The sequence below is a fragment of the Callithrix jacchus genome, chromosome 5 (assembly GCF_049354715.1).
Source record: "Callithrix jacchus isolate 240 chromosome 5, calJac240_pri, whole genome shotgun sequence".
Classification (NCBI taxonomy): Eukaryota; Metazoa; Chordata; class Mammalia; order Primates; family Cebidae; genus Callithrix; species Callithrix jacchus.
The window spans coordinates 67607782-67629098 of NC_133506.1; the positions used below are offsets into that span (position 1 = coordinate 67607782).

The window sequence follows — 21317 nt, forward strand, 5'->3', positions numbered from 1 at the left end:
ACCATGTTGGCCAGGCTGGTCCCGAACTCCTGACCCCAAGTGATCCACCCACCTCTGCCTCCCAAAATGCTGCCCAGCCCAGGCCTGGGACTTTCATCATACTACCAGGGAGCAGTGTGATAAAAGGCTCTCTCTTCTGCTGAATTTGGGGTTGTAATGGAGTGAGCATGACGGCAGGAGCTGCAGCAGCCATTCTGCCACCATGAGAGTCACGGGCCTGAGAATGAAGCTGAGGCAGAGCCAGTGACACAGAGACCCAGATCCAGCCATGCCTGAGGTGTGTATGCTCTGGTCTTTTTGGTTGCATGAGCCCATGCAGTTTCTACTGGCCTAGCCAGGCTGAGGCACACTGTCACAGCTTGCAAGCCTGATACTAGGCTCTTGGGAAGCTTAGGAATTCCATGTTGCACTCAGCCCACTCACCTCCAATAGCCAGGTACCGGAAGAAGAGCCAGCCGCTGATGAGGGCTTCTCGGGGGTTCCGGGGCAGCTTCTCCATGATGTCCAGGTCTGGCGGGTTGAAGCCCAGCGCTGTGGCAGGCAGGCCATCTGTCACCAGGTTCACCCAGAGCAGCTGCACAGGGATCAGGGCTTCGGGCAGGCCCAGAATTGCCGTGAGGAAGATGCTGGAACAGAGTCATGGGCTCTAGCCCCCAGCAGGCCTGGCACCCACCAGATGGAGGCTCCAGCTCTTGCTCAGACCCCAGGCTGGGAGCTCACCCACTGCCTCCACAGCGGCCCTTCCTCCCTCTGCTAGCTCTGATGTGAAGGGCATGTGTACACGGCTCTGCCTCAGGCCTGGCCAACCCTGCCTTCCCCAGTCCCAGCTCTGGATCCTGGACATATCTGCTCTTTTTTTTTGAGACAGAGTCTTGCTCTGCTGCCCAGGCTGGAGTGCAATGGTGCCATGTCGGCTCACTGCAGCCTCTGCCTCCCAGGTTCAAGCGATTCTACTGCCTCAGCCTCCCAAGTAGCTGGGATTACAGGTGCACACCACCATGCTTGGCTAATTTTTATATTTTTAGTAGAGACAGGGTTTCACCATATTGGCCAGGATAGTCTCGTTCTCCTGACCTCGTGATCTTCCCACCTTGGCCTCCCAAAGTGCTGGGATGACAGGCGTGAGCCACCGTGTCCGGCCCCATATCTGCTCTTTAGACCTAGCAAAAGCCAAGTGCACACACACATACACACAGGCGCGTGAAAAGGGCATGCCAAAGCATCAGACGTGCAAAAACCTGGCACATGCCACACAATCCTGCAAACACAAACACCTACACGTCTGCCCTGAGGTGCAGAGATGCAGAATCTACACGTGTCCAGCAGCACATATGCTCACCATTCCCCACACGCATCCTCACACGTGAGTACGAGTGTGTACACAGTCACACACCGGCACAAACTTCTGCTCATACACTCAAAATGCACAAGAGCACACACGCATACATATACATGTCACACACACCTCACTCAGGCACTCACGCCTGTGCATACAAATACACATTCACACATGGACACATACATTCCTGCCTAAAGGGGGGTTTCTCTCATCTTGCTAATCTAAAAGTGGAAGTTCATGGCTGGAGGGCTGAGAGGCGGCTCTTCAGGCTCCTCCTGGGTGCTGGGGTGACCATGATCCATAGGTCATCAGGGCCTCTGGGGAATAACCAGATGCCCTCTCCCCTGCCCAATCCAAGGTGGGACCCTGGGAGGCCCCAGCCAGGGCAGCGCACAGGTCCCTCCATCCATGCAACCCCGTCGCAGGAATGGGCATTTTCCCAGTCTCGGGCACAGAGAGGATGGAGTGGGCTGCGAGGAGGAAATCCCCGGCCTCACCAGACAACCTCGCCAACGTTGGAGGAGATGAGGTAGCGGATGAACTGCTTCATGTTGCTGTAGATGGCCCGGCCCTCCTCCACCGCAGCCACGATGGAGGCGAAGTTGTCATCTGACAGCACCATCTCTGCTGCCGACTTGGCCACGGCAGTGCCTGAGCCCATGGCGATGCCGATCTCTGCCTTCTTCAGGGCTGGAGCGTCGTTCACACCATCACCCGTCTGTGGGTCAGGTCAGGTGGGGCTGTGCCTGAGAAACTTCCCTCCCACCTCCCCCTCTCTTCTCAACTCAGCCCTTCCCCGCTCTTAGGGGATGTCCTGGAGGAAGCAGGCAGCTGGACAGGACACGTGGTGGGTTCTAGAATGAACTTAGAAATCGGGCTGAGGATGGACTAAGGGAAAGGCAAGGGGAGCACACGAGGACAAAGTTGGCAAGAATATCGGGTATGAGGTCAGGGAAGACGATGGGGTGGGGTGGCATACACCTGTGATCCCAGCACTTAGGGAGGTGGAGACGGGCAGACCACAAGGTCAGGAGATCGAGACCATCCTGGCCAACATGGTGAAACCCCGTCTCTACTAAAAATACAAAAATTAGCTGCGTGTGGTGGTGTGAGCCTGTAAGCCCAGCTACTCAGGAGGCTGAGGCAGGAGAATTGCTTGAACCTGGGAGGTGGAGGTTGCAGTGAGCGGAGATGGCGCTATGGCACTCCAGCCTGGTGACAGAGTGAGATTCCATTTCAAAAGAAAAAAGTTGAAGGTCAGGTCAAAGTCAGAGGCCAAGTCCAGGTCCACATGAGGAGTGATGTCAAGTGGTATTAAGTCTGGAGTTGATTCAAGGTCAAGATTGAAAGCCAGGTCAAAGTTGAAGTTAACATAAAGTATTACATTGGGGATGAGGTGGTGTCAAGGTCAGTGCTGGGAATCAGGTCTTGGTCCAGGTCAAGACTTAAATCTATATCAGAGTTAAGCTCAAAGTAAACAGTTAGGTCAGGCTGGGTGTGGCGACCCATACTTGCAATCCTAGTACTGTGGGAGGCCAAGGCAGGAGGATTGCTTGAGTTCAGGAGTTCAAGACTAGCCTGGGTGACATACAGAGACCCCATCGCTACAAAAAATTAAAAAATTAGGCAGCGTGGTGGTGTGTGTCTATAGTTTCAGCTGCTCAGGACACTGAGGTGGGAGGATCCCTTGAGCCATGACTGTGCCACTGCACTCCCGCCCGGGCAACAGAGTGAGACCTCATCACACACACACAAATATTACATTAAGATGAGTGTCAACAGCAAGGTCAGGGGCAAATCCGCATAGCTGTCAGAGATAGGATCAAGAACCAGGTCACAGCTGCAGTCAAGGCTGGCATGAAGATCAAGGCTGGGCCATGGGTCAGGGTTAAGGTCAAGGAAAAGGACTGGGTGAGTCTGGAGGTCAGCGTTCTGGGCACCTGGCTCAAAGAAACATTATTTAAATCTCTCTTTGTATTTGAATTTTTTGGTAATAACATGTTAGAAGGCCGGGCGCCATGGCTCACGCCTGTAATCCCAGCACTTGGAAGGCTGAGGTGGGTGGATCACAAGGTCAAAAAATTGAGACCAGCCTGGCCAACACGGTGAAACCCTGTCTCTACTAAAAAAAAAAATTACAAAATTAGCTGGGTGTGGTGGTGGGTGCCTGTAAGCCCAGCTACTCAGGAGGCTGAGGCAGGAGAATCGCTTGAACCCAGGAGGCAGAGGCTGCAGTGAGCCAAGATCACGCTACTGCACTCTAGCCTGGGCCACAGAGCAAGACTCTGTCTCAATAAATAAACAAATAAGATACTAACAAGGCGTTAGGAAAGCTAAGCATGAGGCCGAGGGGAGCGCTGCCCAGCTTGCTCTTTCTGCGCCCTGTGGCCCCGCTCGTCAGCCTCTCCTGGGCTCCAGGCTGTGCCCTCACCATGGCAGTGATCTCGTTAAAGGACTGTAGGTTCTCCACGATGCGGGACTTGTGTGTGGGCTCCACACGGGCAAAGCAGCATGCGGTGCGGCAGGCATGGCGCTGCTGCTCGGGGCTGAGGTCATCAAACTCGCGGCCCGTGTAGGCCTTGCCCACCACGTCCTCCGTGTCCCCAAAGATGCCGAGCCTGCGGCAGATGGCCACAGCAGTGCCTTTGTTATCCCCGGTGATCATGACCACGCGGATGCCCGCCTGGCGGCAGCGTGCAATACAGCCAGCCACCTCAGGCCTCGGCGGGTCCAGCATGCCCACGCAGCCCACGAAGGTCAGGTCCGTCTGTAGGGAGGAGACAGATTCACGTGGGGCCGACGCCCATCCCTGACCTGCCATCTGCCCAGGGAGGATCGGCCCCGCACCCACCTCGTACTGCACAAACTTGCTGCAGTCGTCCAGCTCCATGTCCTCCTTCCTCGGGGGCACGTCCCGGGTCGCCAGGGCCAGGCAGCGCAGCGTGTCTGAGCCAGAGCCCCAATCCCGGATCTTTGCCAGGATCTGCTCCCTGGAGGTGGGGGTCAGGGGTGCTGTGCGGCTGCCCACTCGGACTGAGGTACAGCGCTCAATCACACTCTCAGGAGCCCCCTGCAAGGCAGGAGCGGGAAAGGAGGCAGCATATCAGTCAGGGCCCCTCCCCTCCCTCCTGCCCAAACTCAGGAAACTAGACCCAGATAAGGGGAAAGGCCACCCAGTGCTACAGGCGCAAGGCAGGGACCAGAATCCATTATTTGAAAGTTCAAAGGGCTGGGTGCAGTGGCTCACGCCTGTCATCCCAGCACTTTGGGAGGCTGAGGCGGGCGGATCATGAGGTCAAGAGATCGACACCACCCTGCCCAACATGGTGAAACCCCATCTCTACTAAAAATACAAAAATTAGCTGGGTGTGGTGGTGCGTGCCTGTAGTTCCAGCTACTCGGGAGGCTGAGGCAGGAGAATCGCTTGAACCCCAGAGGCAGAGGTTGCAGTGAGCCGAGATCACAACACTGCACTCCAGCCTGGCAACAGTGCGAGTCTCCGTCTCAAAATAAATAAATAAATAAATAAAGTAAATTCAGCATGAGAACCAAGTGGGCCCCCCTGTGAGACAATCTAAAGGGAATGGGGTGGGGAGGGTGCTGGGGTGGGTTCAGCCACCAACCAAGTGAAGCCCTCCCCTGCCAGCCCATAGGAGTAGGGGAGGGCTTGGCTTGGTTCGGCTTTGCAGGTGGGGTGGGAATGGCGTCCCTGCCGGCCCAGCCTCCCTGGTGCTACACTGGTTCCAACTGGGTAGTAGCCTCAGCAGCAGGGAGGCAGGCTGAGCCCTGCAGGGGACCAGAAACAGAGCCGCATACAAGGTGTGGCAGCGCACAGCACTGGGAAGGAGGTCCAGGGGAGACAGGCCCTTCAGTGGCCTCAGGTCTCACCCCAGACCTCACCCCGGGTCTAGGAAGAGCCTTTCAAGCTCCTTCAATGGCTTCTCCTGCTCCTGAAAGGTCACCCAGAAATTAACTTTTCACAATGGTTGGAGCTCCCAGCACAGAAGCCATTTCATTTCAAAAGGAGCTAACAGCTCCCGTGCAGGGTGAAGCTTGAGCTGTGTGTCCCGCCTCGTGTCTGGGAGCAGCAACGGGAGATGCCGCAGACGGTGATGTGCACGGGGGCTGATTCCTTTCCCTCCCTGGGACTCAGTTTCCAAAACACAGAACACCAAGGGTATTCCACCAGTTAGAGGCAAAAGGGGCTCCTGAGAACTTCTAAACCAACCCTGCCATTCGCAGGGAGACGGGCCCACAGAGGAGCTTGGATGGCCAGGTTTCCCTTGGTGTGCAGGGGCACAGGCCGGACGGGCAGCCCCACCTTCACAAACATCTTGCTGCCCTGGACCACAGCATGGGGGCGGGTGGGCGTGCAGTACACCGACATGGACTTCCTGTCTCGGGAGAACTCCAGGGTGAACTCCTTCCGAACCAGCTGCTTGATGACCTGCAGGTCCAGGTAGGTCAGGGCAGGAAGGACAGAGCCAGCGACCCTCGCCTGCTCTCCCACCAACTGCCTGGCCCCCAGAAGGCCTCTTGCCATCTGTGGGGTAACATCTATACTCCTCTGACTCTGCCATTTAAGGCCCCCACTTTCCTCTCCAGCCCCAGAAATGGCAGTCAGTTGCCATTCCCTGACCACGCTGTGTGCAGCCCAACTCCAAACCCTTGTCCACACTCAGCCTTCTCCCCGCTTTGCTCCCTAGCCAAGTCTTACTAGGATTTAGATGTCCTTCCTCCTCCCAAAAGCCTCCCCAGACTTCACTGTCAGCCAGGTGCAGTGGCTCATGCCTGTAATCCCAGTGCTCTGGGAGGCTGAGGTGGGCGGATCACCTGAGGTCAGGAGTTTGAGACCAGCCTTACTAACAGAGTGAAACCCCATCTCTACTAAAAATACAAAAATTAGCCGGGCATGGTGGCACATGCCTGTAATCCCAGCTACTCGGGAGGCTGAGGCAAGAGAATTGCTTCAACCCGGGAGGCAGAGGCTGTGGTGAGCTGAGATCGAGCCATTGCACTCCAGCCTGGGCCATAAGAGCGAAACTCTCTTTGTTAGTTTTTCATGTGTAATATATTACACATTTATCTTTGGAGACATAATAAATGCTTTCATTAAAAGAGAAAAGCCTTTGGTGTTCTCTCTGCCTTCTCCAGATGTCCCAGAAGCCCCATCCCCGCTCACCGCATTGCAGGCACCAGCTCGCTCCACCCGGGACAGGGCCTGCAGGTCGGTGTCGAACACGTTCATCTTCTCCACCAGGCAAGTCAGAGCCGTCTCCGTGGCCTCTCCCACCTTCTCGTACACACCCTTGGCCTGGCAAGGATTGGGGGATAGGAGTGAAGGGCAGGCCGCCTCTAGCCAGCGTCCCCAGCCTCACTCACTCTTTGCCCTGGACGCTGCCTTTGCTGGAGTTCCGTGTAACCTCCTGTGTGTGGGCCTGTGAGTCCTTCCCAGCCTGGCCGCCCTGGGGTCAGGGTGGTGTCTGATACTGACATCTAGCCTCCCACCCAGCATCGATGGCCACACACCCTCCCTGCCCTCCGCCTGCATCTCTGTCCACTTTCTGCCAGCCTCCTTTGGGTGTCTGCTGTCTGGGCCTGCTCCTACCCTCCCACCTGCTCTCGCTGGGACCACGTGCCTCCTGCCTCCAGCTCCACGTGCTCATGACTGCCTGTGCATACCCCGCCAAGATCCCTTGCTGAGCTCCAAGCCCACATGTCCAACCGCTCGCTGCCTGCTGAACCTTGTTCTCTGGGGGCCACTCAAGCCACCTCTCCCACTCCCTGTAGTTGCCACTCCAGACACAGCCCCAGCCAGGACAGCAACCAGGAGCCACCCCGGCCTCCTCCCTCTCTCTTTCACTAACCAGTCACTGAGCCACAGGATTCTCGGCTCCTAAATGTCGCTGACCCATGCTTTCTCCCCTCTCCCTGAGGTTCCAGCCAGGGCTCAGCCAGCATCTCTCTGGCCTAAATGACCACACAGCCCTCCCCGGCTCCGGTCCTGTTTGTCTGTCCTCCACACAGAAGCTGCGGTGAATGCTCATCTGACCATGTAACTCTACTACTCAAGTGATGTTCTACTGCCCCCAGTTTGGCCTTGGAGCAGACTGGGCCTGGCCAAGGACCTCCCTTGAGCAGATGCATCCTGCCACATGCCCCATTCCACTGCTGCAGCCACGTGAACGGTGGTCAATGCCGAAGTCACAGAGGCTTTAACTGAATGTGGGCCTTTTGTGGGCTGTGTCTTCTGCTTTAAACACTTTTTTTTTTTGAGACAGTCTCGTTCTGTCGGCCTGGCTGGAGTGCAGTGGCATGATCTCTGCTCACTGCAAACTCAGCTCCCGGGTTCGGGTGATTCTCCTGCTTCAATGTCTCTAGTAGCTGGGATTACAGGCGAGTGACAGCACGCCCAACTAATTTTTTATTTATTTATTTTTAGTAGAGATGGGTTTCACCAAGTTGGCCAGGCTGGTTTCGAACTGCTGACCTCGTGATCCGACCGCCTTGGCCTCCTAAAGTGCTGGGATTACGGGCACGAGCCAATGCGCTCGGCTGCTTTAAACACTTTCTTGGTCCTGTTCCCCAAATCTCTTCTCCCCACCAGGTATCCCCAGCCCTTCAGCCCTTTCCATGGCAGTCCCCAACAGCCCTGGAGCCCCAGAGGGAGGGTTCTGAAGCCTGTCTGAAGAAAGGGAGGGGCAGCGGAGAGGGGTGCACCGGGGTTACCATGCTTCCTGGGTGTGGCACTCCCAGGGGGCAAGGGCCGCCAACCCTGGGAGCTTTGAGGCTGGGAAAAGGGTCTGTCTGGGTGGCCTGGATACTAGGAAGGTCATGAAAAGGGGTGGGGCCCACCTCGTTGTAGTCCAGCGCTGAGTCGTTGCACATGGCGCAAATGGTCGCCAGCTCCACCAGCCCGTCGAACTGGCCGCAGCGCACCGGCCGCTCCCACTGCCGCCTGCGGATCCGGAGGGGGTCACTACGAGGACCTTGGCCCCGCCTCAGGAAGGGGCTCCGCCTCTTCACCCCGTCTCCGGGGACTCCCACGGATACCTCGGGAGGCCCCGCCCCCAGGCCGCCCCGCCCACCAGTTCCCGGGCCCGGAACTCACACTTCGCCCTCGGGGGTATAGGTGGTACCCGAGATGGTGAACTCGTGCAAAAGGCAGGAGCCCGCTTTGGCCTCGGCTACCACGAACATCTGGGGAGCGCAGGGGCATGCTCAGGCTGGGGAGGGGTCGCCTCCTTCCTTCCTGGGCGGCCAGTGTGAATAAAGCCTGACCCCTGGGTGGGTTCCTCCAGGCCCCCTACCCCACTAAGAGCCAAATCGGCCTGGGCATCCGTCCCCACCACGAGGGAGACAGAAGGCAGTGTCCAGGCTCAGGTGGGGACTGTCTGCTCTGCCCAGGTGTGTCCCACTCCGGTTTGTCCAAAAGTCCTGGGCTTCTGAGGGATTTATGGCAGATTCTTCCATTCCCTGGGGGCAGCTGCCAGCTTGAGGGAGCCCTGAGCTAGGCAGAAAGCCTGCTCATCTCACTGTGACCCCTGACCAAACAGCTGAGCCCCCGTTTCTCCCCGGGTAACATGGAAATCATCCCTCTTTTGCCTTCAAGGATATGAGTTCCTGGCCTTCAGGGGAGGAAAGCAACAGGCTGCTCTGAGGCACAGACCCCTCTAGCCCAGAGATGTCAGAGAGTGAGCCCCGACACAGGCCTGCTGATCACCCAGCCCCTACCTGTGCACCTCAGGGACAGGGGCTTACTGGGCCCAGGGTGCCTATTTCTTTGTCTGTTTGGCCAGCTCTGCTGGGGAGATGGTTCTTGCTTCTGGACATGACTTTGCTGCACATTTTCAAGCAAATGGCCAGCCCAGCACCCAGGAGATGCATAATCAATGCCCCTTCCTTCCCACTCTCCTGCCTGCTCCTGCGGCAGTCCCCCAGCAAGCACAGCCCAGCATCCAGCACATGAGGCCTCTACAACTTCCCTACACAGAGCTTTAAAAATCTTTATTAGGGCTGGATGCTGTGACTCAGGCCTGTAATGCCTGCACTTTGGGAGGCCAAGGAGTGCGGATCACCTGAGGTCAGGAGTTACCGACCAGCCTGGCCAACATGGTGAAATCTTGTCTCTACTAAAATACAAAAATTAGCCAGGCATGGTGGCAGGCACCTGTAATCCCAGTTACTCAGAGGCTGAGGCAGGAGAATTGCTTGAACTGGGGAGGCAGAGGTTGCAGTGAGCCGAGATTATGCCACTGAACTCCAGCCTGCTGACAGAGTGAGACTGTCTCAAAAAAAAAAAAAAAAAAAAAAAACTTAATTAGGGCTGGGCATGGTAGCTCAGGCCTGTAATCCCTGCACTTTGGGAGGCCAAGGTGGGCGGATCACCTGAGGTCAGGAGTTACCGACCAGCCTGGCCAACATGGAGAAATCTTGTCTCTACTAAAATACAAAAATTAGCCAGGTGTGGTGGCGCACGCCTATAGTCCCAGTTACTTGGGAGGCTGAGGCAGGAGAGTCGCTTGAACCCAGGAGGCAGAGATTACAATGAGCTCAGATCATGTCACTGCACTCCAGCCTGGACAACAGCATGAGACTCTGTCTCAAAAAAAAAAATTGTTGCTAGTCAAGAAAGACTCTGTTTAAATAAAATCCTACTAGGGCTTTTAGCAGGACAGTAAAGCTGGTTAGCACCCTCCCCTACGGCGGCCGCTGATGGGCTCCTAGAGGGGCCTTAGGGTCTCAGAATAGAGAGCCTGGGTTTCCAAGCCCAGTGGGCAGTTGTGGAAGCAGGGGTGACAGAGGGGCCGTGGGGGACCTGGAAGGGTGGAGAACCCCTAGCCTTTTACCATCTCCACATCCACCCACCTGCTGGGTCAGGAGGAGCCTTCTGCCCCATGGGCCGGCTGAAGTCTCAGCAAGAATCCCTTGGCAATGTAGGCAGCGGGCCCAGGATGTGGGATCAAGTGCCCAGGAATGAATAATTCCTGCCCTGGCCCTTCCCAGGTTACTGAAGCTGGCTTATCTGGTGACGGGCATGGACTGTACAGAATCATGTTGGGGCAGGATGGAACCCGGGTCTGGGCCAGCATGGCGCCTACACCGAGGCTGAAGTTGAGCCTCTCCTGCGTCCTTTATGGTTACTAGCAGGGCTCACACAGCCAGGCTTCTGATGAGACTGAGGTTCACAGACTGTCAGCAACCTGGCCAGGGCCCCACAGTTACGCACAGGACTCAGTGACATGTGGCCACCAGCCATAGTTTGCGATAGCCTCCCTGTCATCTCATGAAAACCTGGACCTGCTCTGTGCCAAGGGACAGCCCACAGGTTATCTCCTCCATCCCTCACCTAAAAGGAGGTTGGGGAGAGACCCACAGAGAGAGCCCAGTCTGCCAGCGATGCACAGCAACACCAAGCTGGCCGTCACTCACCCGGCAGACAGACATCTGATTGGTGGTGAGCGTGCCCGTCTTGTCAGAGCAGATGACTGAGGTGCAGCCCAGGGTCTCCACAGAGGGCAGGCTTCGCACGATGGCATTCTTGCGTGCCATGCGCCGCGTGCCCAGTGCCAGGCAGGTAGTGATGACAGCCGGGAGGCCCTCGGGGATGGCGGCCACGGCCAGGGCCACAGCGATCTTGAAGTAATAGACAGCACCGCGCAGCCAGGAGCCACCGTGGGCTGGGTCAGCAAAGTGGCCGATGTTGATGACCCACACGGCCACACAGATCACGGAGATGGCATGGGACAGCTGCCGCCCAAACTCATCCAGCTTGCGCTGCAGTGGGGTCCGCTCGGGCTCCACCGCCGCCATCTGGCTCCGGATCTTGCCCAGCTCTGTGTGCAGGCCCGTGGCCACTGCCACACCCACTGCTTTGCCTGATGCGATATTGGTGCCCTGGGCCAAGGGAGAGACAAGGAAAAAGCTGCTCAGAGGCCAACCATGGGCCCAAGACCCCTAACTCCCTCAGGCCGGAGTAAGCCACTTATCCTTCTGCCTGGCTTGCTTTTTGTGGGTCTCACTAGTGCTTCCAGACTTCGGTAGCTATGTATAGGGTCACTACTGCCTTCCCATGATAGTGCAGCTCTAAGAAGGCAGGGATTGGCCAGGCACGGTGGCTCACGCCTGTAATCCCAGCACTTTGGGAGGCCCAGGCTGGCAGATCACCTGAGGTCAGGAGTTTGAGACCAGCCTGACCAACATGGTGAAACCCCGCTCTACTAAAAATACAAAAATTAGCCTGGCATGGTGGCGGGCAACTGTAATCCCAGCTACATGGGAGGCTGAGGCGGGAGTATTGCTTGAACCCAGGAGGTGGGTTGCGGTGAGCCATGATTGCTCCACTGCACTCCAGCCTAGGTGACAGAGTGACACTCTGTTTCAAAACAGAAGAGTTCTGGGTGAGTTTCACTTTCTCGATCCCTCTTCACTTCCAGGAAGTTTTCTATCCCCTTATAACTTGGTGGCCTGGGCCATTGTCTCATTGGCCTGACCCCTCCTTGTGGCCCCAAATGCTTCTTGCTAGTCTCAGGCTGTTGCTGGGCAGGTGTAAGTATCACTTGCTAACTTTCTCTGAAGCCACAGAGGCAGATCTCTCCCGCCAAAGATCAACCCTGAGAAGAGCCGGGTCGACCAGGCACCATGCATTGTGGGTTGGTTTTCCTATCTGAGAGGGGACTGTTCCCACCATCTTCCGCCACTTTGGCCGACCTCTTTCCTCTAGAGGATTTCTGCTGGGTGATTATAGGGAGGCTCTGCCCTTCCAGAAGAAAGCAGGGTCTCCCAGCAGATAAGTTCTAGAGTCAGGATGTCTGCGTTCGTCCCAGCTCTGCCACTCACTGGCTATGTGAACTTGGGCAACTTTGCTGGAAAATATAGGTAACAAGGATAACAAGAGTACTTGCTTCAAATAGTTGGTGTAAGGATTAAATTAACCAATATGAGTAAAGGGCTTAGAACAGTGCCAGGCACGTCACCCCCAGTAAACACAAGCTATGATTATTACTATAAACTTGCATGTCTTGTCAAAAATTGATAAGGTTCTTCCCTGTAGGACTTTAGCTGATTAATCCTAATGTCAGGCTGGGCGCAGTGGCTCACGCCTCTAATCCCAGCACTTGGGGAGGCTGAGGCAGGCGGATCACAAGGTCAGGAGTTTGAGACCAGCCTGACCAACATGGTGAAACCCCATCTCTACTAAAAATACAAAAATTGTCCGGGTGTGGTGGCTGTAATCCCAGATATTCAGGAGGCTGAGGCAGGAGAATCGCTTGGACCCAAGAGGCAGAGGTTGCAGTGAGCCAAGATTGGGCCACTGCGCTCCAGCCTGGGTGATAGAGCAAGACTCTTAAAAATAAAAATTAGCTGGGCATGATGGCATGCGCTTACAGTCCCAGCTACTTGGGAAGCTGAGGCACAAAAGTAGCTTGAACCTGGGAAGCAGGGGTTGCGATGAGTTAAGATTGTGCCCCTGCACTCCAACCTGGACAACAGGGCTGGAAAATAAGTAATAATCTTAATATTATTTTTATCATTGTCTGGGCAAAGGCCCCAGACGTTTCAGAGACTTACAGAAAACAGCATGTTCTTCTTGTCCTGGTTCACAGCGCGGGGGTCTGGGATGGCCTCTGTGTGCTTGGTCACCGACACAGATTCACCTGGTCACGAAGTTAGAGATGAGAAGCCTCACATGAAGACACGCCCATCCCCTGGTCCAGACCCACAAAGTCCCAGCCTCCGGGGGGGCCTCACCCGTCAGGATGGACTGGTCCACTCTCAGCATGGTAGACTTGATCTCGATGAGGCGGAGGTCAGCAGGCACCTTGTCCCCTACTGTGCACGGAGAATGGCTTGGCTGAGGGTGGCTTTGGGCACCACTGGCTGGGAAAAGCCAGAAGGGTTCCCAGGACTGAAGGCCAGGGCTGGGCGCTGGGTGCCTGAGCTGTGGTGGCTCTGGTGGACCCCTGTCCCTCTGGCCCACAGTCTCATCTGTCCAATGGGGTTTTGGCCAAAGGGCTTTGGAGGGATCTGACGGCCACCCCCTCTATATAAACAGCCAGAATGGAAGCACAGAGACGGATGGGGCTCTCAGGCCCACATAATAAAAGGAGGAAGCCCCTATGGGAGGCTAAGGGAGGAGGACTGCTTGAACCTGGGGGGCCGGAGGTTGCAGTAAGCCGAGATCCTGCCACTGCACTCTAGTCTGAGTGACAGATTGTGACTCCATCTCAAAAAAATAAATAAGTAAAAATAAAATAAAATAAAAGGAGGAGGCCCCTAGGGGAGGCTGAGGCAGGAAGATTGCTTGAACCTGGGAGGCCGGAGGTTGCAGTGAGCTGAGATTGTACCACTGCACTCCAGTCTGGGCAACAGAGCGAGATCGTGCCACTGCACTCCAGTCTGGGCAACAGAGCGGGACTCCGTCTCAGAAATAAAAGACAATAGAATAAAAGGAGGAGGCCCCTGGCATACCTGCCACTTCTACAATGTCCCCTGGGATGATGTCGCGGGCGCGGATCCTCTGCACGCCCCTGCGGTCCGAGCGGATCACCTTGCCCATGTCAGGCTCATACTCCTTCAGGGCTTCGATGGCACTCTCAGCGTTGCATTCCTGCAGGGCAGAAGGCAGGCGGGCGGTCTGTCCCCGCTGCCCAACTCCTGCAGGCCACCCCCGTAGAGCGACTCCCTGGGGCCTGGGATGGAGCCAGAAGCAGAAGGGCCTGCAGTTCTCTGGCACCAGGTGGGGGCACTCCTAGTGGCTGGGAGACCCCTGACCCGGTCCCGCCCCAGCACCTCCCACCTGCCACACGCCCACGATGGCATTGGCCACGAGGATCAGCATGATGACCAGGGGCTCCACGAAGGCGGTTGTGGTCTCCTCGCCCTCCTCAAACCAGGCCAGGACCTGCAGGGTCACAGTGGGTGAGCTTGGGCCCTGCTGCGGGATGGGGTCTGCTGTCCTTTTCCTTGGCACCCCCTACCTCCTGTCTGCTGTCCTGCTTTGGGAAGATGCCACTGTGGAGCCTTGGGCTTGGAGAGGGCCACTTCTCTGAGAAGGATGCCCGCCGCACAGGAGTGACCACCCCACCCGGGCCAACCTTCAAGGGTGTGGGGCAGTTGTAGGGCTGCCCACCGAGGCCTTACTGTCTGTCTGGAGCACAGCTGCTCAGTGTGGTCCCCAGACCAGCAGCAGCAGCGCCTGAGAACTGGTAAGAAATGTAGTTCTCGGCCGGGCAGGATGGCTCACTCCTGTCATCCCAGCATTTTGGGAGGCTGAGGCAGGTGAATCACCTGAGGTTAGGAGTTCAAGACTAGCCTGACCAACATGGAGAAACCCTGTCTCTACTAAAAATACAAAATTAGTCGGGTGTGGTGTTGGGCGCCCGTAATCCCAGCTACTAAGAAGGTGGAGGCAGAAGAATGGCTTGAAACAGGAGACGAAGGTTGCAGTGAGCCAAGATTGAGCCATTGCACTCCAGCCTGGGCAATAAGAGCAAAACTCCGTCTCAAAAAAAAAAAAAAGGAAAAGAAATGAGGAGGTCGGGGCCCATTCCAGATCTCCTTAGTGAGAAATTCTGGGGTGGGGCCCGTCATCTGTGTGTCAAAGAGCCTAAAGATTCTTTTTTTTTTTTTTTTTGGTGGGGGAGACAGAGCCTTGCTCTGTTGCCCAGGCTGGAGTGCAGTGACTCGTTCTCAGCTCCCTGCAACCTCCGCCTCCCAGGTTCAAGCAATTCTCATGCCTCAGCCTCCCAGGTAGCTGGGACTACAGGTGTGCGCCACCATGCCAGTCTAATTTTTTTGTATTTTAGTAGAGACGGGGTTTCACCATGTTGCCCAGGCTGGTCTCGAACTCCTGAGCTCAGGTGTTCCACCAGCCTCAGCCTCCCATAGTGCTACGATTACAGGCGTGGGCCACCGCACCCAGCCAAGCCCAGGTGATTCTGATGCACGTATTCAAAGCACGGTGGCCAGCGGAGCATCAGCAGGAATGAAGGAAGAGCAAGAGGAGGCAGCAGCCGGGAGGAGGCTGCCAGAGGTTCAGGCCCCAAGTCCACCTGGGGGGCACTGGGAGCCACAGGAGAGGTTATGGCAGCAGCACTCAGGCAGGGCAATGTGCCCCCCAGGGACATTTGGCAATGTCCAAAGACATGTTTATATTTTTGAGAGAGGGTCTTGCTTTGTTGCCTAGGCTGGAACGCGGTGGTGTGATCATGGCTCCCTGCAGCTCTGACCTCTCAGGCCCAAGCAGTTCTCCTGCCTCAACCTCCAGAGGGGCTGCGACCACAGGCCTGCACCACCACACCCAGTTAATATTTTGTATTTTTTGTGGAGATAGGGTCTCCCTATGTTGCCCAGGCTGGTCCCATACTCCTGGGCTCAAGTGATTTTACTGCTTCAGCATCCCCCAGTGCTGAGATTTCAGGCATGAGCCATCAGGCTTGGCTGTGTAAGTAGACAAAAATGTCTACTTAGACATTTTTGAGGCTGGGCAGATTGCCTGAGAAGTTCGAGACCAGCCTGGGAAACACAGTGAAACCCCATCTCTACTGAAATACAAAAAATTTAGCTAGGTGTCGTGGCGGGCACCTGTAATCCCTGCTACTTGGGAGGCTGAGGCAGGAGGATTGCATGAACCTGGGAGTTGGAGGTTGCAGTGAGCCAAGATTGTGTCACTGCACTCCAGCCTGGGCGATAGAACAAGACTCTATCTCCAAAAAACAAGACATTTTTGTGGTCACACTTGAGAGGTGCTGCTGGCATCTGGTGGGTAGAGTCTCGGGATGCCACTAAACATCCCACAGTGGAAAGCCCCCTCACCCACCCCAACAAGAATTATCTGGTCTAAAATTTCAGTAGTGCTGAGGTAGAGCAGGCCTAGTCCCCAGCAGGGCAGGGCAGGGCAGAGGCAGATGTGAGTTGGAGAGCTGGCTGAGAGCCAGAGGGTAAGATGGATCGAGGGGTCAGGTGGGAGCCAGGAGCCTAGGGTAGGGTCCATGAGGTTCAGGCAAGGGAGGCTGAAGTCTGAGCAGGGCAGGGCCAGGTAAGGCCGGGGAGCCAGCCCAGGACCCCCACAGTGTGGAGGACAGGGCTAGGCTCCTGGGTCTCTGAGCGCTGCCCAGCCTGGCTCTCCCTCCAGGTTACCCCCAACCACGGGGTGGCAGGCAGGGCGGTACTTACAAAGGAGACCAGGGCGGCCAGCAGCAGGATTCGCACCAGGAGGTCCTGAAACTGTTCCAGCACCAGCTCCCACAGGGACTTCCCTGGGGATGGGGAGCACGCGTGAGGCTGGCCCCCACCACTGACCCTTCCCACTCAGAGCTGCGGTGGCCTCGGAGACCTCCCGGCCTGTTCTCTCTTGCACTCGGAAGACGGAGAACCCAGGTCACTGAGAGGCACAGGTGGGTGATCCTGGGGCACTCAGCAAGACCTCCCTTGCTGGGAGAGGGAGTCACAATCTGACAGTGAACTACCCAGGAAAGCTGTCTTGTGGCCTGGTGGCCCACCCTGGTGCCAGCCTCCCAGTGCCAGCCTTACCTTCCTCGGTCGGGAGCTCTGCAGGATCCAGGCAGCCACAGAGCCATGAGGAGACAAGAGAGGAGGGTCAGCAGGGGCCTCAGGGGAGCCTGGTAGCATCTTCCCGAAGTGCCCACCCAGGTCCCCACCGAAGTCTGGATGTGTCCTCAGGCCTCTCTCAGGTCACAGAATGGACGGTTTGATCCCAAATGCCTCTACCCCTCTACCCCACCCCACGCAGATTAAGGAAGACGAGCCAAGGGAGTCTTGGCTCATCTTGAGATAGGATCAGAGCCAAGAGGGTCCTTCCAGCCCCTCCAGTCCAGCCCCTCCCTGCCCCATTCCTAGAGGGGAAACTGAGGTCTAGAAAAGAGGAACTCCCCCTCCCAGGTCACGTGGAGAGTGGGCTGTTCTCATGGCTCGCTGCATAGCCCTTCCTCACAGGGCTGCACGGTTCTGTTCAACAACCCCCATCCTCACAGCAAGGCAGCCCCTCCCTCAAAGGAGAACAATGGCTCAGGCTCCTTCTGCTCACCTGGCCTCTGGCATCCTGGCTCCCCTAGGACCAGCTGGCCAAGGTCTGCAGCTGCACCAGCCTGCTGAACCCCACTGCACGGGGGGCTTCCCCTGGACAGGACCCCAGCAGCCAGCACCCTGCAGTAAGGATCCCTCCCATGGTGCAGTCCCCCGCCCTGGCCCTGCACCCCGGGCAACTCAGTGAAGACCCCCAGCCCCCCCATACCCAGTCCCAGTACCACCCAGCACAGTGAAGAACGCTGTTTTCAAACTCCAACAGCACCAGCCACACTGTAGCTGCTTTTTTGTTTTGAGACGGGGCTCACTCTGTGCCCAGGCTGGAGTGCAGTGGTGCCATCTCAGCTCACTGCAACCTCCACCTCCTGGGTTCAAGCGATTCTCCTGCCTCGGCCTCCCTAGTAGCTGGGATTACAGGTGCCCACCACCACACCTGGCTAATTTTTAAAAAATTTTTTTTAAAAATCACTATGTTGGCCAGGCTGATCTCGATCTTCCGACCTTGTGATCTGCCTGTATCGGCCTCCCAAAGTATTGGAATTACCGGCATGAGTCACCAAGCCTGGCCTAGGCACTGGTTTTTATCTCCAACATTTCCTGAAGCACCTTTTCTATCAGGAAGAGCTGGCTGCCTCGGCTCCTGAAGTCTGAATCATTTCTACAGCCTGCAGGGCAGGCGGCAGGGAGGTCCAGTCCTGCTTAACGGAGTGGAGGCACGGCCTGGGCAAGACCACATGGCTAGAGAGTGGGGGGCGGAGACAGGTGGGAGCGGGGCCCTGGAGGGTGGCTTGGAGAGGCTTCCCCTTTCCAGGCTGCTGTCTAACTGAGCCCTGCCTCCTCTTGTCCTTGCCACTCTAGGGACAGTCTCCAGACATCTGTGGCATCTCCCCAAAGCTTTCTAGCCCTGCGGAGAGCAAGGCTGGCTGTCTTCCACCTAGTCCTTCCTGCCACTGGAAACGGGTCCTCTGCTCTGTCTACCTGTCTCTGCCTGCAGGCATTCTTTCCTATGGAGCCCTCTCCCCGGACCACCTGTTTGAAGCTTTGGGGTCTGCACCTGGCAGCGGAACCCTGGGGAGCATCAAGCAGCCCACTGGACTGCAGGAATCCAGGAGGGAAACACAGAGCCTAAAATTACACTTTCTAGCATTTTCTCTAAAGTCCTATTTTAGGCAATGGCTGACATTTTCTGTGGAAAATGTAATCTCCAGTGTCCTGCGTAGAGATTAAAATCAAACAGACTTTTTCCTTCTGATCTATTTAGCTGAGGTGAACAGGAAAGGCGGGGGGAGAGCCAGGCCTGGTTTTTGGGCCAATTCTCCAATGGAGCAGGGTGCGTTGGAGGTTGCCTCAGCCATGCCCCAGCCTCGAATCAGGGTGTTGCTAACCTCGTGCACATGCATGGGCCTGTGCAGTGCCCTACCAGGGAGACTCCTGGAACTCTCACCTTTATTTATTCTGGGAATGGGCGAGGCCTGGGGTGAGAAAGCGTGCCGTGGGGTCTCCGTGCCAGCTCAATTCCCCGTGCTTCCCCACAAAGGTCCCTACGATGCTGCCTGCCTGCCCTGGCTGATCTCTCAAGTTCTCCTTTCTCTTTTTTAATTTAATTTAATTTTTTTTGAGATGGAGTCTCACTCTACTGTCCAGGCTGAAGTGTAGTGGTGCAATCTTGGCTCACTACAACCTCCGTCTTCCAGGTTCCAGCGATTTTCGTGCCTCAGTCTCCTCAGTAGCTGGGATTACAGCCACCCACCACCACGCACAGCTAATTTTTGTATTTTCAGTAGAGACGGGGTTTTGTCATGTTGGCCTGGCTGGTCTCGAACTCCTGACTGCAGGTGATCCACCCACCTCAGCTACCCAAAGTGCTGGGATTACAAGTATGAGCCACTGCGCCCAGCCCAGTTTGCCTTTCTCTCTCTCTCCATGGGAATGATCTCCCCTCCTGCTCTCTGATCCACCCTGACCCGGGACCCACTCTTGAGTGCTCATTATGCTGTTCCCCAAATATTTCTGTTTCTCCCTACCTTGCACACACATAGTAGGAAGGCACTTCATGGCCCCCAGGTGGGTTTGAGAAGAAGGTGGGTACTCATGCCAGGATGGAACACTGACTTTTGGTGGGGACTTCTAGAGGTCACTGTGCAGTAGCATGTTCTGTGATGGCAGAAGTGTCCTCTCTCTGTGCTGGCCAGGACCACTAGCCACATGCAGCTGGTGAGCCCCTGCACTGTGACTCATTTCTGATTTGACTTTGATTTTCATGCATTTAAATGTGAAGAGCCAAGTGGCTGGAGCTCTTCTGACACTCTCCTACAGCAGCCAGCAGCCTATGAGGTGGTGAGGAAGGTGCAGAGCCCCCGATGCCCAGCCTGCTGCCAGCACTCAGCAGGAGTGAGAAATGAGCCTCTGGGTCGTTCAAGCCACTGAGATTTGGAGGTGATTGCTGCAGTAACGTAGCTGAACCTGACTGATAGCCCCCTCCGCCCAAGCCTGGCTCCACCGCAAGGCTCCGCTCTCACGCCGCCCACCGGGGGAGCCCCGACCTGCCCCTGAGTCCTTCCCACAGCCTGCTCCTGGTGAGGCCTTGAGCCTCCTTTGGGAGGTGGGATACGCACAGCCACCTTGAAGGGCTGCTGTGGCGACCAGCACCATCATCACTACTAAGAGCCACATTTACCTAGCACCTGCCAAGCAATGTGCCAGGCACCTTCCCACGTCATCTCCAGACAACCAATGGGAAGACACCAGGGACCGAGTGTGCCAGGCGCTTAGCAGAGGTAACAGCAGTGGCTGGCGGCGTGCCAGACACCCTGCTAACTCCTTTCGTGCCATATGCTCACGATCCTCAAACAAGCTGGGAAGGAGGATGCCATTGTCATGCCCATTTTACAAAGCACACAACAGAGAGGTTGAGTGACTCGTTCAGGGTCACACAGTGGCGGGGAGGCAGAGAAGGGTTTTGGGTGCAGGCCGCCTGGTTCTCAACCCCCTGCTGTGGGCCTGCTGTGCTGACTCTCAGGCAGTCCGGCCTTCCCTCCTCCACTCTCTTTACCGCCCACCCAAGGTCATCTGAACACCCTTGGTATCCCATGTCCCGATTATTGGGCTGGACGCCCTCATCCCATCAATGGGCGTGCCCCTCTGTAGAGACCCCAGAGCCACAGCCCAAATCCTCCAGTCTGAAAGGCCCTGCTGGCCTCCCTGATGGTGTCTGAGGGGCTTACTGGGCTCTGCCTGCCCAGGCCTGGTCTGCTTCAAATGCACCCCCAAAGGACCCTACTCTCCGCTCACTTGAATGAGGGGTGACGGAGGGAGCCCAGGGCTGGGAGAGCCCCCCCCCAGGCATTCCTGGAAGACGCTGACTCCCTCCTTGTTCTCCCCACAGGCTGCATGTTGGGGACTGAGACAGTTCCCCTTGAAATGGTGGCCTTGGGCCTCCAGCAGTGCCAGATGTCCCATCTGTTCCACGGGAGAGTGCCCTGGCTCTGCCCACTCTCAGCGCCATCCACTGGGCTGCAGGGAGCAGAGGCAGGACCAGGAGGTGCCACTCTCTCCGAGAGCCACAGTGGGGCAGGCCACTATTCTTATCTGAGCCTCTGCCACAGTGAACCCTGCACTGGCTCATGTGGCCGGATTGAGAGGGCCTGTGTCAAGAAGGCCCAATGTGCAGACCTGGGCCTGCCGTCCTGGGGACAAAAGGCAGGTGACCAGAGAAGCTTTGTGGTTTAGAGCAAGGAATCTGGACCAGAGGGCTCAAGTTCGAATCCTGCTCTATCTCACGGTACTTCCGTGGCCACAGGCAAGTTACCTAATCCCCTGTTTCTCCATCTGCAAAAAGAGAGTGATAATGGTGAGTGCCTCGCAAGGATGCGCGAAGATTGAATGGCACCCACAGAGCAGGTAGAAGGCACAGCTCACAGCTCACAAACTG

General features: G+C 56.5%; 1 protein-coding gene across 8 annotated transcripts in view; it reads right to left on the reverse strand.

The window, feature by feature from the left end:
• Positions 1-21317, reverse strand: part of ATP2A3 (ATPase sarcoplasmic/endoplasmic reticulum Ca2+ transporting 3) — a 37389-nt gene that overhangs the window by 9756 nt on the left and 6316 nt on the right. For 5 of the 8 annotated variants that reach the window (XM_035299497.3, XM_035299496.3, XM_078372519.1 and 2 more), the window contains exons 2-16: positions 16874-16891; positions 16517-16599; positions 14139-14243; positions 13811-13949; positions 13091-13171; positions 12911-12996; positions 10772-11236; positions 8451-8539; positions 8195-8297; positions 6522-6653; positions 5661-5786; positions 4191-4409; positions 3771-4106; positions 1837-2057; positions 424-626 (exon numbers count right to left, since the gene is read on the reverse strand). In XM_035299497.3, the coding sequence (XP_035155388.2) occupies positions 424-626; positions 1837-2057; positions 3771-4106; positions 4191-4409; positions 5661-5786; positions 6522-6653; positions 8195-8297; positions 8451-8539; positions 10772-11236; positions 12911-12996; positions 13091-13171; positions 13811-13949; positions 14139-14243; positions 16517-16599; positions 16874-16891 (2406 nt within the window). The remainder of the gene's footprint in view (positions 1-423; positions 627-1836; positions 2058-3770; positions 4107-4190; positions 4410-5660; positions 5787-6521; positions 6654-8194; positions 8298-8450; positions 8540-10771; positions 11237-12910; positions 12997-13090; positions 13172-13810; positions 13950-14138; positions 14244-16516; positions 16600-16873; positions 16892-21317) is intronic. The other 3 variants (XM_035299498.3, XM_078372520.1, XM_078372518.1) reach the window with 2 other exon arrangements.